Source organism: Lagenorhynchus albirostris, chromosome 3, assembly GCF_949774975.1.
Source record: "Lagenorhynchus albirostris chromosome 3, mLagAlb1.1, whole genome shotgun sequence".
In the NCBI taxonomy this organism is placed as follows: Eukaryota; Metazoa; Chordata; class Mammalia; order Artiodactyla; family Delphinidae; genus Lagenorhynchus; species Lagenorhynchus albirostris.
Window position 1 is genome coordinate 7,545,540 of NC_083097.1, and position 17,838 is coordinate 7,563,377.

The 17,838-nt window shown below is 41.0% G+C and overlaps 1 protein-coding gene across 5 annotated transcripts in view; it reads right to left on the reverse strand.

The window, feature by feature from the left end:
* Window positions 1-17,838, reverse strand: part of SEMA5A (semaphorin 5A) — a 484,691-nt gene that overhangs the window by 56,415 nt on the left and 410,438 nt on the right. For all 5 annotated transcript variants that reach the window (XM_060146861.1, XM_060146858.1, XM_060146860.1 and 2 more), the window contains exon 16: window positions 8,506-8,653. In XM_060146861.1, the coding sequence (XP_060002844.1) occupies window positions 8,506-8,653 (148 nt within the window). The remainder of the gene's footprint in view (window positions 1-8,505; window positions 8,654-17,838) is intronic.

The window sequence follows — 17,838 nt, forward strand, 5'->3', positions numbered from 1 at the left end:
GTGTTTGTGTGTGTACGTGTCTGTCTCACTTAAGTCACTTTTACAACAGAAGACCTCTATTCATGAAAACTTCTCTTTTCAACTAACTTTGCAATCACTGTATTTGAATTGTTATAGGCAGAAACAAACCTGATTCTTTGCAAAGAAATCTGGGCAACAGACGCTTCCAACATTATAAATAAAACATTTTTGTGAAATGCTCCAGATCTCCACACCAACTATAATTACCAGAGATTGTAGAATAATTTTTGTGCTCTAGAGGCAGACTTTTGATGGAGTAACTCCTACAATCCATCATTTTCTCTTCTCTCCGTCTGCATCATACATCATTCTTGAACTTGATGACCAAACTTCCAGGTCTAAATTTCAGAATGCTTACACTTCTTCAGCTCTCTACTGTACTACTCCTTGATTTTGTGCACTGATATTAACTTTTTCGAAATACTCAAGCCTCTTTTAACAAAATGTGGCATCTTTACCCTGACAATCTTTCATCTTTGCAAGCTCTTCACTGAGATCTCACATAACAAAGGAAAGCCAATTTTGCATTCCCATGCTTCAGAAGGTGTAATATCCAGCCAGTTTTAGCTAGGGAGAGCGATCATTCCCCTTGCAGAAGAATATGTGGAAATACACGTGAATGCATTTTATAAGCACAGTGCAGTGGAAGAGTGATAGTGATGAAAAATATTATTTTTAATCTATAAAAACGTTTCACTGTTTCCACTGATTTAGAATCAACTATTTGAGTTTTGCTTAATTTTATTTATTAAATGGTACTTCAGAAAATAGCTTTTCTAGAATTATGAAATGGTATTTTCATAAACAATGGATAAAGTTAACTGTATCTAACCCAGAAGGGCCACTGGCTCATTAAAGTAACTAGAGCTTCCAGACAGCTCAATGAGAAGCCCATGCAGGAAGCCCAGGCGAGAGGTCAGCGTCTGTGACCGAGCTTTCAAGGTATTGCTGGAGCAGCAAATAAACATGCGGAAATGGATCTTGGTCCAAAGTGAAATAATAACCCTTTAACTAACACATACAGCTTGACGTCAACTGGCAATGCTCAAGTACCTCAATCTAGCATAAGCTGGGCTCTCCTTGTACAAACTTAACAAAAGCAAACCAACATAATCGGACAAAGAGAAAACGTGCTATGTACCTCCTCGCAGAAATGTTCCCGTCCTCCACGGCAGGACTGTGGATCTCTAGAAAACCACCTTTAAAAGTGAGGAAACACCAAACCGGAGTGCAAAGGAAACCAACCACCCATACCGTCAAGCAGCCAACTCAAAAACTACTTGTTCAGGTTTAAAAACTTCAGTCTCTCCCAGCTAAGGTTTCCTCCATACTTTATGCAGAAAGGAGGTGCCAGCTATCCCATCTGAAGGGACGCAGGTGCCATTGCAAGGAGGTTATTATTCTTTTGAAGGTAACTTAGTACTAAAAAAGGAAAGAAAGATGGGGCAGTAAAGATAACTATCATTTAGGAGAAAAGGAAATGAGTCTTCTAATAACTCCTTTTTTAACGGATCCAGCTTTGTGGGCGGGGACATTACCTCCCGTCAGTTAATCAGCTCTTGTTCTAGCATCTTCTGAGGAGGCCACAGCATCCTGGACCTTTCAGCTCCTTAGGGGCAGAAGACCTGGACCCAGGGTCTTGCTCTGACAACCTCAGGGTTTCGCGTCCATAAACTATTTTCTCTGGGCCCAGATTTTCTTATTTGGAAAACCAGGAACACATGAGATGACTTTTCTCAAAATATTTTGCGAACTCCACTATGCTACACAAAAACAAGTTATCTTTGTAATATTGTCATTATTTTCATACATTACAACCTATTTAAACTTCCAACTGCCAGGTTTTACTTGCTTCTAAATGTATCCATGGTGCCATTACTTGACCCAAACAAGTGTTAGTGTGTCATATCAACTCTGATTAACCTTCACGGAATCCCTTTGACAGCATGTATTGATTTTAATGTCTTTATTCTCGACCTTTCAGGGGCTTCTGTGGTCCAGTTCCTTTGTATCTGGGATATAGATATCTCTCCTATATGCTCCCTGCTGACATGTGAAATCACAGCTTTTGTCAACTGTTTTACGCCGTGTGTGATATTTCAGTAATAAATATAGTGCTGGCAGGAGTAAGTCTGTTTCTGCTTTTGAACGATCTTTGCTGTATGTGACACAGTCTTTAGCTTTATTCTTTCACACATCTGCTAAACCTTTGAGGGAATTCCGAGTTACAGTAATTTGAGAGGCAATTCTATTTTTGTACTATAACATTTTGTCTTTCTTCCTTTCTTGTGTTGTAATTTTCAAACAAAACATCTAATTAAGATTTGGGTTGTGAGTTCAATTAATTTCCATGATCATGAGAATATTAATGGAATTTTCATGGTTGGCAGAAAGGATATTATTGCAATATTATGGACATCAAGGGTGCTAATGAAGAAGAGAAGCATTATGGAAAAAAAAGAAAAACCCTCCTCTTTCTTTTAAGATACACTTTGTACTTAATAAGAGTAAAGAAAAATAAAATCTTATCATTTATTACTTAACATTAATCAAAAAATATTATGCAAATGTAGTTGTGTATTTAAATTCTATTTATGGCCAAAGAACCAGTTCTCAAATGCTGGCCTAGTCACCCACTAGCAACTGGGTACTGGCTAAGTTCATTAATCTTTCTCAAGTTGAGTTTTCCCATCTCCAAGTGGAGAAAATAATAAAAACTGCCTAGCAGGGACAAGGGAAAATAATCTATTTTGATCACTCTTAGTACAGTGCACGGCCGCAGGTGCTCAGTAAAGGTTATTTGATCATGTAACACAGAATTTCTGTCTATCATAACACACCTAAATAGTGACTCCAGTGTGCTTGGTTATAGTTTCAATATTTCATTTGATATCAAGCAGTAAGTTGGGATTTGTAAGACTTGATATAACAATTATCATCATGGCTATCATATACGACTGAAAAAGGTTAAAAATTAAACAAAAATATGCCAAAGGTAATTAAGCCCCAAGTGGCTATTCTAAAATGATCTAATAATTTTACGTCAAAATAACTGTAACCTCAAACTTCTAAGTCACTGCTGTGGTCTAGGCTTGAATCCCAGCAGTGGGACCTGGAACAGACCCTGACCCTCTCTCTCAGCCCATCTCGCAGGTAGAAGGGAAAGAGTGAGCAGGGTGGTGCCAGTTCTCCCTGAGGCCCACCCCGCTAGGGGCAGGCTCAGTACCCTCGGGCACTTTACCCTGGGCTGTCTCACTTTCCTTCACCCATAAGCACTGGTGTAGCAGAGTCACACTTACAGAGTTGTAACAGAATGAGAGCAGGCAGATCGCACCCAGCTCTCAGCAAGTACTCAATAAAGAACGTCATTTCTCCTTATTTCTATTGCCATCCAGGGTTACCGTGAGCACTTTGTTATATGACACAGGAGTCCAGCCTATCATAACGTGCCTGGATAACAACCCGAGTTTGTCTAATGATAACCTCATTTCAGTAATTCATGTGACACTATGCAGTAAGCTAGGATTTATAAGACTTGATCTGACAATCATCATCATGGTTACCAGGTATTATCAAAAGAGGTTAAAAGCGAAACACATATGCCAAATATAGGTAACATAAAATAATTTAAATTTAATATAAATTTATATATCTATATAAATGCAAATTATAAATTACACAAATATTAATATAAAAGTAACTTTAAATAGAAAAACATAAAATGTGACTTGTTAATGGTATATTATTCAAGAATAGAAGCATTTTCCTGGAGACTGTGACTTGATGCCAATAATGACGGTGACAATTTCTATTTCTGTTTGCCTATGTTGCTTTGTCACTGAGTAGGATATATAGACATGTATCTCGTACATTCTGTGTATCCTCCGAGACAGCCAGGTGTTTGCATTCGAGGATGCAGCCTGGAGATGCGAAACAGGGCCCCAAGTGTCCTGCCGACTCAGAGGCAGAGCTGGGGGGTGGCTTTTCCTCTCTCACCTGCCTACTCGCTCTGGGAGGCCACAGGCGTGAAGGGATGCTGTGGAGAGCTGGGGAGGAGCAGCGGGGACCGGAGGAACCCAGCACTCCTGCGGGTTCTAGACAAGCTCACTTGGAAGTGGGAGAAAATGCCTGTCCATTAAGGATCCTGATGTACCTCATTCCAAACTCATCAGAGACCTCCGCCACCAGGGAAGGACACGTGTGCCACCAGGGTCCAGAGAAGGGGTACCAGGATCACAGAATCAGTCATTTCAGGGCCAGGGAACTTGGACTCTAGCTGGCTTTGCCCTGCACTTCGCGGAGGAAGACAGGGGCCCCGAGGATAGTGGGTGGGCCTTGGAGTCACACAATTAACTGACTGCAAAAGATCCAGGCCCTCCCTCTGTACGCGTCAGTCAGCTCCCCAAACAACCCAAGGCCCCATGGGCCCCCAAGCCTCCAACATCTGGAACTTACTTTTCTTTAACTTTACTTTTTATTATTTTATTTTGTCATGGTAAACATGACAAACATTTAACATGAGATCCACCTTCTTAAATATTTCAGGGCTCAGTACCGTGTTGTTGACAGAAGGCACAATGCTGCAGAGGATACCTCTAGAACGTGCTCACCTTGCTTAGATGAAACTTGATTTCCCCATTTCCCTCTCTGTGCAGTCTCTGGCAGCCACACTTGCACTCTTTGATACTATGTATCTGACTATTTCAGATACCTCCTGTAAGTGGACTCACATGGTATTTGTCTTTCTGTGACCGGCGAATTTCACTTCTAGCACCAATTTCACTTAATGTCCTCGAGGTTCGTTGATGTTGCCACACAAGGTAGAATTTCCTTCTTTTTTAAAGGCTGAGTGGTTGTACATCTCTACTGCATTTTCTTTATCCACTCATCTGTAGATAGACATTTAGGTTGTTTCCGCATCCCGGCTATTGTGAATAGTGCTGCAATGAACATGGGAGTGCAGAGTGCTTTTCAAGGTCCTGATTTCAATGCTTCTGGATGTGGAGAGATCGGAACCCTTGCATGCTTTGGATGGGAATGCAAAATGATGCAGCCACTACTGGAAACATCGTGGAGGTTCCTCAAACAATTAAAAATAAAACTACCATACGACCCAGCAAGCCCACTTCTACATATGTAAGCAAAAGAACTGAAATCAGAATTGTGAAGAGATATCAACATTTGGAACTTTAAGAACAGAGTTTCACAGAAAAAACAAATGGCTCTCAATGAGGGTCTTTAATTGTCTGAACTGACCATCTCTTACTGAGATTTAAATAAAGGCATGGAGGTTTAATCAAAGACAAGGACGTATGAATTTCACGGGTGAAATATGGGAAATCTTTTCATGAAACTTCAGTTTAAAAATGGTGGCGCAAGAAAAGTTTCTCGAGTCTTTTTATCCCGTTCATAACTGAAATTGAAACCAACTCTTTTTTTATTGGCTGCTGTAGTGCTTAGGAAATTGAAACTGTTATACTTTTCACAAAGCTGTCCTTTACTGTGTAAATAACATTCCATTAGCATACAGTCATTTGTAATAAGCTTGGACTCAGAGAAGCAGCTGAAGCCCAGGAATAACAATTAAAGAAATGAGAGTAGGAAAGAGAACTCACAGGGAAGGTGAGACCTTGTGGCTGAATGTCAGGGGCACCACCGCACCTGATACAGCAGCTCTAGGAGGGATGAATGATCACCTTCTTCTTAGTGGGGGAGACAGAGACTCAGAAATATCACCTGACTTGTCATCCAGCCAGATATCGGCAAGGAGATAATCAATTTCATGAATCCAAAATCCATAAATTATACTTACAGCCACTACCATTTTTTCCAATTTAAAATGTCCTTACATTTGTTTCTTAATTCTGTTTTTTTTTTTTTTTAAAGGAACAGATCTAATATGGAATTAGATTTGTTCTTCCCTATTACAGTAGCTTCTTTGGTTGGAGAGCCCTGCAGAAAATACATGGACTCCCGTATTTTTTTTTTTGGCTGTGTTGGGTCTTCGTTTCTGTGCGAGGGCTTTCCCTAGTTGTGGCAAGCGGGGGCCACTCTTCATTGCGGTGGGCGGGCCTCTCACCATCGCGGCCTCTCGTTGCGGAGCACAGGCTCCAGACAAGCAGGCTCAGTAGTTGTGGCTCACGGGCCCAGTTGCTCCGCGGCATGTGGGATCTTCCCAGACCAGGGCTCGAACCCGTGTCCCCTGCATTGGCAGGCAGATTCTCCACCACTGCGCCACCAGGGAACCCCCCTTAATTCTGTTTTTTAATGTTTAATTTAATTTTTATTTTATATTAGAGTACAGTTGATTTACACTGCTGTGTGCCACTATCTTGGTAGAAGACAAAACACCAAAAACAAACATACTTCATGGCCAAAGATTTCTAAACTGCAACCAGAATATGATCAACATATTACTTTACCTAAATAGCTATTAGTTTTTTTTAAAAAATCTTACAAATTGAACTGATAGGATACATTTTCTAAGCAAAGAAACCAAGCCCCTCCTTCATTCTGCTTATGTCCCTCATTTGGCATTACTGCCTTAGAAGAGACAGAAACTGGAATAAATAGAAAAAAAAAGCCATGCAGGAAAAAAATCAATGCTGCGCTTCTATCGTAAAAGAATAGATTGCTCCAGTGTACCATAATAACACCTTCCTGGAATTACATGGCCAGTAGATTAACTATGGTGGGGAAGAAAAAGAAAATGAAACTAAAATACCTAAAAACTTATATTAGGCTTCTTAGAAACATTCATGATATAACTCTGGATTTGAAAACTGATGTTATATTTTTTCATAAACCATAATTCTGTAAATTTAGACACAAATAAAGCCAAAATACATGAACATTTTGGAAAGACATTCAGTTTTTACATTTATAATCATATGTATCACACACACACACACACACACACACACACACACACTCCAGTGACTACGTAGGAGATAGCCTACTCTTTCCTTAATATAATTTTTCTTTCATTAAACTGTTTTTAAATGTAATAATTGAAGTCAGTTTGCAATAAGAAAATGAAAGACCTGAAATGTTTTCTGAGTTCTTCGTATTGCAAAGTTTTAGAGACTAAAGTGCAAGATCACCTCAGGTCATCCATCCCTGTGGTTTCCCAGCAGAGGAGACAAACCTTGATACGGGAGTGGAGATCCCAGTGTTAAATGTCGAGCCACCGGGAACAGGACGATATATTTCAGCAAAGAATAAATCTACCACATTTGAACTGTTTTCCTAGAACATGTGACTGTTCACAGATTCACCTGCCACATTTTCATAAATAATTTAAAATCTTAGCATCTGAAATATCAATAACTACATCATCCTAAACTGGATACTAAGATTTTCCTTGGTTGAAAGCTAGTTCAGGATGACCTGGAAGAAAGTGCCTCTATAATCAGCGATAGATTCGATTAAAGTTACTGCAAACGTTGCCAGTGCAAAGGGGAAGAAATCTAATTGCAAATCCCAATGACAGAAATCTCCTTGGGTTGGACGTGATATCTGGCAAAGCATCTAATAATCCTCTTCTTCTCTCCAAATTTCCCAAGGCTATCTGGAGTGTGTGATCTTTGCATCTCACAAAAACAAACTTTACAGCAACACAGAAACATCCTAAGCCTCATGAGCCAAGGTTACAAAATTGCTACAAAGACCAAATGGAAGACCAGTGAGGAAGGGCGCCAAGCCAGACCTTCTCAGGCTGAACCTCTCCACCAAAGCACCTGCACTGTCTTTGCAGCCACTCTGCAGTGGGCAGACAAATAAAGTGAAAGCCCAGCAGCCTTTGGTGCTCAATCATTCTGACAGATGACACAGGACGAGCAACAACAACAGGACGAGCCCCCGACAAGTGGAATTTTATTTGAGAGTCTAAAGTGTTAAGGGAAATAGGACCCGTTAAGGCAGAAGAAAAACAAAACCATCGTTTGTCTTTTATTCCCTCAGAATTGGCACCAAATGTGCTCTGACAATGGCCCCATAAAGGTTCTCAATCCTCAGTGTCTCAGGTTTGTCCACATTTTATAACTTAGCGCAGGCCCGGTATGATGACCTTATTCCATTTCCCAAACCAAATATAGTGCCCAGAGTTAAGCAGACTGAAGTTTCTGTACTAGCTCAGAAATGAGAACTGGAAAACTCCTGGGGCAGTATATCCCACATGAGAATATTTATTCCAATCAGCCTTCAGGATATTCTGAATTTCCAGTATCTCCTCCAGACATTCTCATTAACCAGAAAGACTTACGTGATTCACAGCATCTAGTGCCTCGATGTGTCATGTCTATGGAGGATTTAATGTTTGCAATATATCTAGTGTCTGCTGAGAAGCTTGTGTTTGCAGAACATCTTGTGTTTGCAGAGCATTCAGAGTTTGTAGAACACCTTGTGTTTGCAGAGCATCTAGTGTGTGCTGACTCTGGACTCCCAGCTCTAGACTGTGGGCTGGGGATGAGGAGGGCTACTCACCACACTACAGCCCGCACAGTCAGGACCATTCTCACAGGTTCTGCGGCGAGCTTGAATGCCGCCTCCACACTGTGCTGTGCACCGTTCCCAGGGACCCCAGCCTGTCCAGAACATGTGTGGGGGGCACAGCAGATGCTCATTGCAGTATCTGTAATGAGGAAACCAAGAGGAAAAAAGCAAGGGTTTAGTGGAACGTGAGGCCACAGGCTTTCCACTCTCTGGCCCTGCACGGACTGTTGAACCCATGGGCATGCTCCGCGTGAGGGGCGTTTCGTGTTCCGGGTGGTCACCCAGGGAAGGAGGCGGATGTGGCGCTGGCCATGCTGTGTGTGCACAGACAATGGGATGCGGAGGAGACAATGAAAAAATGTGAGACTCACAATGCAGGATGGATCTTCCTGTGCAGCCAATTAGAGAAGAAACAAACAAAAAACTCTTCAAACAGACACTCAAAAAATGAGAACACATAGAAAATACCTAAGTAGGGCATGTATCTTCTAAACATAAACACTGAAAGATAAAGTAGGTTATGAATATAAAGGCAGCAAATTGTATTTGGAATTCATTTCTCATCCTTGAATCAAATAAGGCCCGTAATCCTACTAATATAAGTCAAAGAAAAGTTAGTCTAATTTTAGCATGAAGCTTCAAGTCACATACTGCCAAGTTATTGTATTTTTAAATTTATTTGTAGACTCTCAGAATGATGTCCAGCTACCTTAATTTAGATGACCACCTGTTACCCAAAAAGAGTTGAATTACTATTGACAATTAGTCCTATTTTTTAGTGATTGACTATACGTCTACATGTACATTCATACTGCCAATTTTTAGCCAAATATACATGGCTTTTCTTAGCCTTAGAAGGATCAAATTTCTCCTCATCTTTAATACTACAAGTGAAATAAAGCGAAGGGAGGGAAACAAACAAAAAAGAAGAAGGAAACAACCTGGCAAGGCACAGGTTTACAGCTCATAGGGAAGATGTTATTCTGAATGTTGCCAAACTTAGTGAGACACATTTGGCAACTGTGTCTCGCTAAGTGCTCAAAATCACAAAATGTACTTCCCTATCACAGGTGTGTCCAACCTGAGATGCATACAGGGAAACAGACCCAAGTCCAGGATGTGCAGGATGGAACACACTATCTTTATTTCCTTATTGAAGTAGACTTAATTTACAATGTGGTGTTAATTTCAGATGTATAGCAAAGTGATTCAGTTTTTATATATATATGACATACATTATATATATATATTTTCATATTCTTTTCCATTATTGTTTATTACAAGATATTGAATATAGTTCCCTGTGCTATACAGTAGGTCCTTTTTTTTTTTAACCTGTTTTATATGTAGTACTGTGTATATGTTAATCCCAAACTCCTAATTTCTCTCTCCTCCCTTTCCCCTTTGGTAACCCAAGTTTGTTTTCTATGTCTGTGAGTCTGTTTCTGTTTTGTAAATAAGTTCATTTGTATCATATTTTAGATTTGGCATGTAAGTGATATCATATGGTATTTGTCTTCCTTTCTGACTTACTTCACTTAGTATGATAATCTCTAGGCCCATCCATGTTGCTAGAAATTGCATTATTTCATTGTTTTTTATGGCTGTGTAGTATTCCATTGTATGTGTATACAACATCTTCTTTATCCATTCATCTGTCCATGGACACTTAGGCTGCTTCCATGCCTTGACTATTGTAAATAGTGCTGCTATGAAGTGGGGTGCATGTATCTTTTTGAATTAGAGGTTTTTTCCTGGATATATGCCCCAGAGTGAGATTGCTGGATCATATAGCAATTCTTTTTTTATTTTTTTAAGGACACTCCACACTATTCTCCATAGTCAGAAAACACTATCTTAATGAGCAAAAAATAGAGGTAAACAGCTGATTTCCAGAATGTAAGAGAGGTAATTCGGGGAACGTAGTTTCCTGACAGCAAATGTTGATACGATTCAACCGTCTTCCCATCAAACCAGGGACATTTAATGAAGAATGTGATGGATTCCGTAACAGGTAGAGCCATGAAAAGCAAGAAGCCAGGCCAAGCTGAAGGGAGTCAATAGGATGAAGCACAGTGAGCTTCATTGGGCATTCTGGAAAAGAACAGAAGATAGGAGTGGGAAGAGTGAAGTAAAAAGGGGATTGAGGGGCTTCCCTGGTGGCGCAGTGGTTGGGAGTCCACCTGCCGATGCAGGGGACACGGGTTCGTGCCCCGGTCCAGGAAGATCCCACATGCCGCGGAGCGGCTGGGCCCGTGAGCCATGGCCGCTGAGCCTGCGCGTCCGGAGCCTGTGCTCCGCAACGGGAGAGACCACAACAGTGAGAGACCCGCGTACCGCGAAAGAAGAAAAGGTGATTGAGGAGAAGTGAATAGAAAAAGGCAAAAGGAGTGGAATGATCTATCTTTACATGAATAGGGTGGAAGAATTTGAACTTTATTTGCAAGGAAGCAAGGAAATCCCACCAAGCTCCAGAGACAAAATAGCACCGTCAGAGTTAGAGTGAAGGCTGGACTACAGGAGTTGGTGTCTCATCCTGCTGGCGCTGGAGCCCCTGAGGTGAGAGGAGCTCTCCATGCCTGAGGGAGGGGTCTGAGCCTCCAAAGGCTCAGGGTGAGGGGTCACGTGCAGGACGAGTTTCTGGAGCAGATGCCGGCCAGGAGGGCATAGATGCCAGCCACCTGAGGGAGAGATAGCCCAAGGTGAACAAAGAGGGTGGTGATGGCAAGGGAAGGGACGGGACATCACATCCACGGCATCTGGTAGAATGGGAAAAGATGGCAGTCGTGTGTACTACAGAAAAGCAAATAAGTAAACAGCAGAGTCCAAAGTCAGCCTCTCAAATGTAAGGAGGAGGCATGCTTCTAGGGAGAGAGGGTTGATATCTCACAGCGGAAGGAGCCTTCAGAGAGTCGAGAACCAATCAGGAAAATGGTTAGGTCTCTAAATCTCCACATGAAAGAGTAGCCAGTGCAACTGAATACTTATCACTCTTCCTTGTGTGCTTGATTGTTTAAGACAGATAGTCCTCTGGGGCCCTGAGTCTGGGAGCTCAGGACTCTGGACAGTTTCACATGTGGGAAGGAAGGGGAAGGAGGCTTCTAATTAAGAGAGTGTGACCTCTAGATAGAAGAGTCAAAACAACACTGAGGACACAATAGATGAAAAGCATCTGACCTCAGGAAGCCTGTGCAGTTGTGTAGAGTTACCATAAGTAAAGCAAAGCATCCTGACTCTGTAGTGATTATTAGCATACATGTTGGTGCAAGGATTGTTCTGTGAGGCAATTGCCATTTGTTTTAAGAACGCGTTTGGAAGAAGTAAGTCAAGAAAGCTCAGAACATCAGAACTTTCAGCATTTAATTCAAAATATCCATGTGTAGCTTCTCTCATTGTGGATAGAAGGCCACTCCTGTTTCCAAGGTGATTTTGCCCATATTTAAAAAGGAGTCCTTGACTCCTTGACATGAATTTCAGCTTGCAGAAACAAAAACAAACCAGCAATAAGAGTAGGGAGGGCAAAGGAAAATCTTACCAAAAATACTTATAAAACCCTCGACTTTTAATAAAAGGCACAGCAACTGAGCTCCCACTTCCCCACAGCAAAATAAATCGTAATGCATAAATCCCTTCTCATCTCTGCCTACAGCAGGCCCTCCCTTGAACACACTCAGCGTATTATTACAGCTGAAAGTCCACAGCTGGATAATCTGATAACTGCGTGTAGCATAGAAATTTCAACCAGTGTTATAAATGATTTACTTGGCCTCATTTTTAGGTGGTCAACAATGAGCTTTCCCCCTTCTCTTTCTCTTTCTATAGTAGTCCCATGACAAAAGGCACACCAGGATATGTGACTGTCGCCCTCTGCAAGGGAGGTCAGAGGGAACTAGAAATTGCCAGTTTGTCCCTTTATGTCTGGATTTCACTCACAAATTCAACCTGGGAGAATCTGCTCAGAGGCTAAGCCCTTACAAGCTCCTAACTCTGGATTCTCTGCACTTTCAAGGGAGTACTGTCCCTCTGCCCCGCTAACTCCTTCACCCAACAAACACGTGCCACTGAGAGACGTACCTCTTGTTAAACTCCTGATTGGGCCTCTAGTGTCACAAACAACAATGGGCGTCTAAACTTAGTTACCTTGGTGACTCTGGGTGTGCAAGGATTTTTATTAATTTATGGATAAAATAGCTACACAGTAGACCAGCCACTGGTTCCTCATTCTCTAGTCCTTAACACACAGCTGGCTTTTACCAAATGATAAGCTAAACAGTTTTGAAATTTTATTTGCTCTCCTGGACCTCTAGCTTCTTAAAGCACTGACAGTCACAGATACATTTCATGATGCATTAAAAATTAAGATTTTAATTTTACCCATGACTACTCATTCTCATTTTGCATTTAAAAATGAATTAATAGCCCAGCAATATTTCTCCATAAATTATCCATTTTTCCACAAACCTAGTCTCTGTGAAGAGCATTGTCTTTCACAATCCTGTATAGACTAGGCTTTCAATACTGTATCATGTTCCTTGTCCTATTTCTTCATGCTACAAATTGTGTTCTGCTGTGGTTCAATCCACGTTGGTTTCTCACTGAAACCTCTGTTAGCCTGAACCAATCAGAGCACTGTTAGAACTATTTTCTTCTTGGTTTGCTTTAAGTGATTGTTCCTTGGCTGGGCCACACTGGGATAATGGAATCTTTTGTGGCACCAGAGAAACCGTACATGTATTGAGTCCTCCATAATATTATTTTTTACCCCAAGGGAAAGCTAAGGGAACCAGTAGGATAGAGTGATGATAATGACTTGCAAAGAGCATCACTTTGGTTCATCACAGGATTAAGTAAACTTGCCCATGAAGACGAAGAAAAATCATATAATAAACCTCCTTGGTTCCTGGGTCTCTTAACTTTGGTAATGCAGTGGAAAGACTCTAGCATGGTCTTCATAAGCCTTGCTTCCTGGAATTCACATCCTGTGTAAACCCCTCCCACTCAGTGTGGGTGGGACCTGGAACTTGCTTCTAACCAATAGAATATGGCAAAGATGACAGGCTGTCACTCCCATGAATATATTACATAACAGTGTAATGTCCTTCTTTCAAGAAATTCTCTCCCTTGCTGGCTCTGAAGTAGTAAGCAGTCGGATGCGAAAGGCCCAGGTGGCAAGGAATTGTGGGCAGCTTCTGGATAACAGCTTCAGTCCAACGACACGGAAGGAATTGAATGTGGCTGACAACCACGGGATTTAGGAAGCAGTCCCCTCCCCTCTCCTACTGAGCCTCAGATGTGACCACGGCCACAGTCTACACCTTGGTGCACCCTTGTGAGATCCTGAAGCAAAGGACCCAGGTAAGCTCTGTCCAGACTACGAAACCACAGAAACTGTGAGCCAATAAAGCATGTGGTGTTGTAGGCAGCTAAGTGTGAAGTAATATTATTATGAATGACAACTAAGACAGATCTTGGCACCTAGGCATGTAGTGCTAGTGTAAGAAATATCTAAAAATATGAAAGAGGCTTCAGGACTAGAGAATGAGTAGAAACAAGCAGAATTTTGAAAAGCATGGTAGAGAAAACCCAAATCACCTTGAACAGACTGTTAGTATACATGTAGACTTTGAGGATGCTGCCAGTGAAGGTTTAGAAGGAGATAAAATAAAGAAGTAAAGCTCAACAACAACAAAGCAAACCCAATTAGAAACTGGGCAAAGGCCTAGACATTTTTTAAAAAGGTATACAGATGGCCAATAAGCACATGAGAAGATGCTCAACATCATTCTTCTTAGGGAAATGTAAATCAAAACAACAATGAGACACTATACTTGCTAGAATGGCTATAATCAAAAAATGAAAAATAACAGGTGTTGGCAAGGATGTAGAGAAATTGGAACACTTGTACATAGCTGGTAGGGATATAAGTGATGAAGCCAATGTAGAAAACAATTCTGCAGTTGCTCTAAAAGCTAAACATGGAATTAATATATGACCTAGCAATTCTATACATATATATACACACACACTCCTACATATATACACAAAAGAACTGAAACAAGGACTTGAACAGATACTTGCATGCCAGTGTTCATGGCAGCATCATTCACAGTAGCCAAAAGGTGGAAATAACCCAAATGTCAACTGATAGGTAAATGGGTAAACACAATATGATGCAGCCATGCGGGAAAATATTATTCAGCCGTAAAAAGCAATGAAGTTCTGATACATGCTACAACATGAATGAACTTTGAAAACAATATGCTAAGTGAAATAAGCCAGACATAAAAATATTGTATGATTCTACTTATATGAAATCTCCTAAATAGGTAAATGTATAGATTAAAGGTTATCAGGGGTTGGAAGGAGGAAATAATAGGGACTTATTGCTTTTTGGTTTCAGAGTTCCTGTTTGGGGTGATGTAAAAGTTTTGGAAATAGTGTTATGGTTGCACAATACTGTAAATGTAATTATGCCACTGAACTGAACAGTTAAAAATGGTTAAATGGCGAATTTTATGTTATATATATGTATATATATCTTTAGCGCAATAAAGAACTTAAAAGAAGATAGGATCATATTATTAGAAGCTAGAAGAAGGGAGACCCTTGTCATACAACGAAGACAGCTTCCAAATTTGTCACCGCAGTTATATGGAAAGCAGAATACGTAAGAGTGACTTGAGTTATATAGCTAAGGAGATTTCCAAACAAAGTGTTGAAGGTGCCACCTGGTTTCTTCTTGCTGCTTATAGTAAAATGTGGAAGGAAAAATAATTGAGGGAAGCAATATTAAATGGAAAGAAACAGGTCTGGATTGTTTTGGAAATTCTTGGCCTCTCCTGATGGCAAAAGATGCTAAAACGAAGAAGCAGCTTCAGAGCACTGTCAGGAAAGGTGGACATAGAGTAAAAAGCTGAGGATGTGACTGTACAACCTTTTGTTAAAACCTCAGAAACATCAAAAGATCAGAGTAGTGTTCAGTCATACAAGGAGTCCTTTCAAAAGGTCAAGAGCAAGAGTCGCAGATCCTTTCAGTCACAAGCAAGCTGGAGGGTGTTGTCCCTCAGCCATCTCAGCAGGAACCCCAGGTAGAGAAGGGCTATCTCAAAAAGATCTATGGGTGTAGATGTCTTCAGCGGAGTAAACCCCAAGGAAATTCACAGAAGACTTATAGAGTTTATTTCAGCAAAAAGATCGCCAGCTTAGACTGAAATGTATGGAGAAAGTACAAATGAAATGAGGCTGTTGGAAACCCAGACTTGTACTGGCAGGAAGCAGGCTGATTAAACTGCCCAGCTGGAAGCACATGCTACCTTTCATGAGAAAGGAAGGATGATTCAGGAAACAGAAGTGAGAGCCCAGAACACAGAGCTAAGAATTGTGGAGAATCATGGCCAAGCCTTGAAACTTAATCAAGCAACTCCATACACTTGTCTGAATAGATTTCAGAATTTCAGTGGAAATTTCTTTGTACTTTCCATTTCCCCCCTTTTTCAACAGAACTATCTGTAGCTGTAACCCTTTGCCTGTCCCACCATGGGTTCACTGGGGGTGTTGGTGGCAGATAACGTGTCTCTCATTTTAAAGATGGACAGACTGAGATGAACTACACCCAGGAAGGCTCATTCACATATGGGTCTGACTTAAATAAGGTTCTGGACTTTGGGGAAATGATTGAATGGTATAAAATTTTGTGGAAACTTGGGAGGGGAGAAATGCATTTTGTACACGTCAGGGACACATAATCGACGCTGGCAGATAAACTATATGGTGATCCCAATGACCCCTGCCCTTCTGATGTTCGTATCCCATGTCATGTCCCCCTCTTGACTGAGGACTGGGTCTGTAACTTTCTTCTAGCCAATAGAATATGGAATGGTGGTGGTTTGTCACCTTTGTGATGACATTACATAGGAGAGTGATGTCCATTTTGCAAGGAGATTCTCTTCCTTGCTGGATTTGAGGAAGCAAATGACCATATTGGGAAGGCTCACTTGGCAAGAAACTGAGGACCGTCTCAGGCTGACAACTAGTGAGACGCCGAGATCCCAGACTGACAGCCCACAAGGCACTGAATGCTGATAACAACCACATGATCTTGGAATTAAATCCTTCCTCAGCTGAGCCTCAGATGAGACCACAGCTCTGGCTAAGCAGAGAGCCCAGATGAGTCATGTAGGAACTCCTGGTCCACTGAGACTTGAGTTAATAAATGTGTGTTGCTTTAAGCCATTAAGTTTGTGTCACACAGCAGGAGAAAACAAATACAGACAATGACATTTGCATTTTGATAATATTTATACACAGAGATCCATTGCTTCATCCTTGCTGGTAGCCTTTTTAGGAGTCAGTGCTTCTATTCAGTTTCTGCTACCAAGAAAATCACTTTCCAGGAAGTTTCAGAACAGAAAAACAAAATGCCCATGCCTTTTAAAGTACAGCTAGAATATAAGTTACATATTTTCTTTATCCATTATGTAGAAAAAATGATGTAGCTATTTCTGAGATCTCTGTTGCAATAAAGCTCTCATTGAATTTTTCATATATTGGAGATTTTATCCCAAATCAAAAGTCACTGACTGTAGTCCTAACATTAACTTCGGGACTTTCCCAGGAGAGCCAATTTATTCATTTGTGGCCACTCAGGAGTTCTTTATGGTTGACGGTGTTCAAATAAACACAATGTGATTTTATTAATGATTGTGTATGTCTAGTCCGTCGTCTTTTGTGCCTTCTCAGGGAGACAAGGCTCTCCTTTAATCTCGAGTTTAGTTCTCAAATTTCCCTTTTTTCAGAATCAGAATGGTATTTCTTTATATTATTTAGGTAGAGAGACTTCCTGCATAACATGGCAAAGAAACCTAAGAACCGTTTGTTTGTGAAGACCAAGAAACTGATATCGTGTGTTTGTCTTTTCTAGTTTTCATTATTTTCTTGAATCCTTCCTAGAAAGGCAGTTCCAAAGGGAGACTTCCCCGGGCCACAGGCCTTGTTCTTATCATCCAGGCATCACTTACTTAAGTCCCAATGTTCCCTTCTTAAGCAAATATTCATCTAGCCCAAATGAGTGTTTCTTCTGTAAAATAAGAATATTTTAAGTGTAAGTTCCCCAAACACATTAGCCATCCTGATCTCTTTCTGAAAATGAAGCTTTATGAGCACTCGTAAATGGATACGGAACATACACCTATGTTAACCACAGAATTAACCAGCTTCTTCCTTCCTGCGTGCTCAGCCTGGGAAAGGTGATAACAGGTGTGAGGTTGTGGAGGTGCCGTGATTTTAGGAGTGGCTTCGCACAGATGAAGGCGACTTTCCTGAATG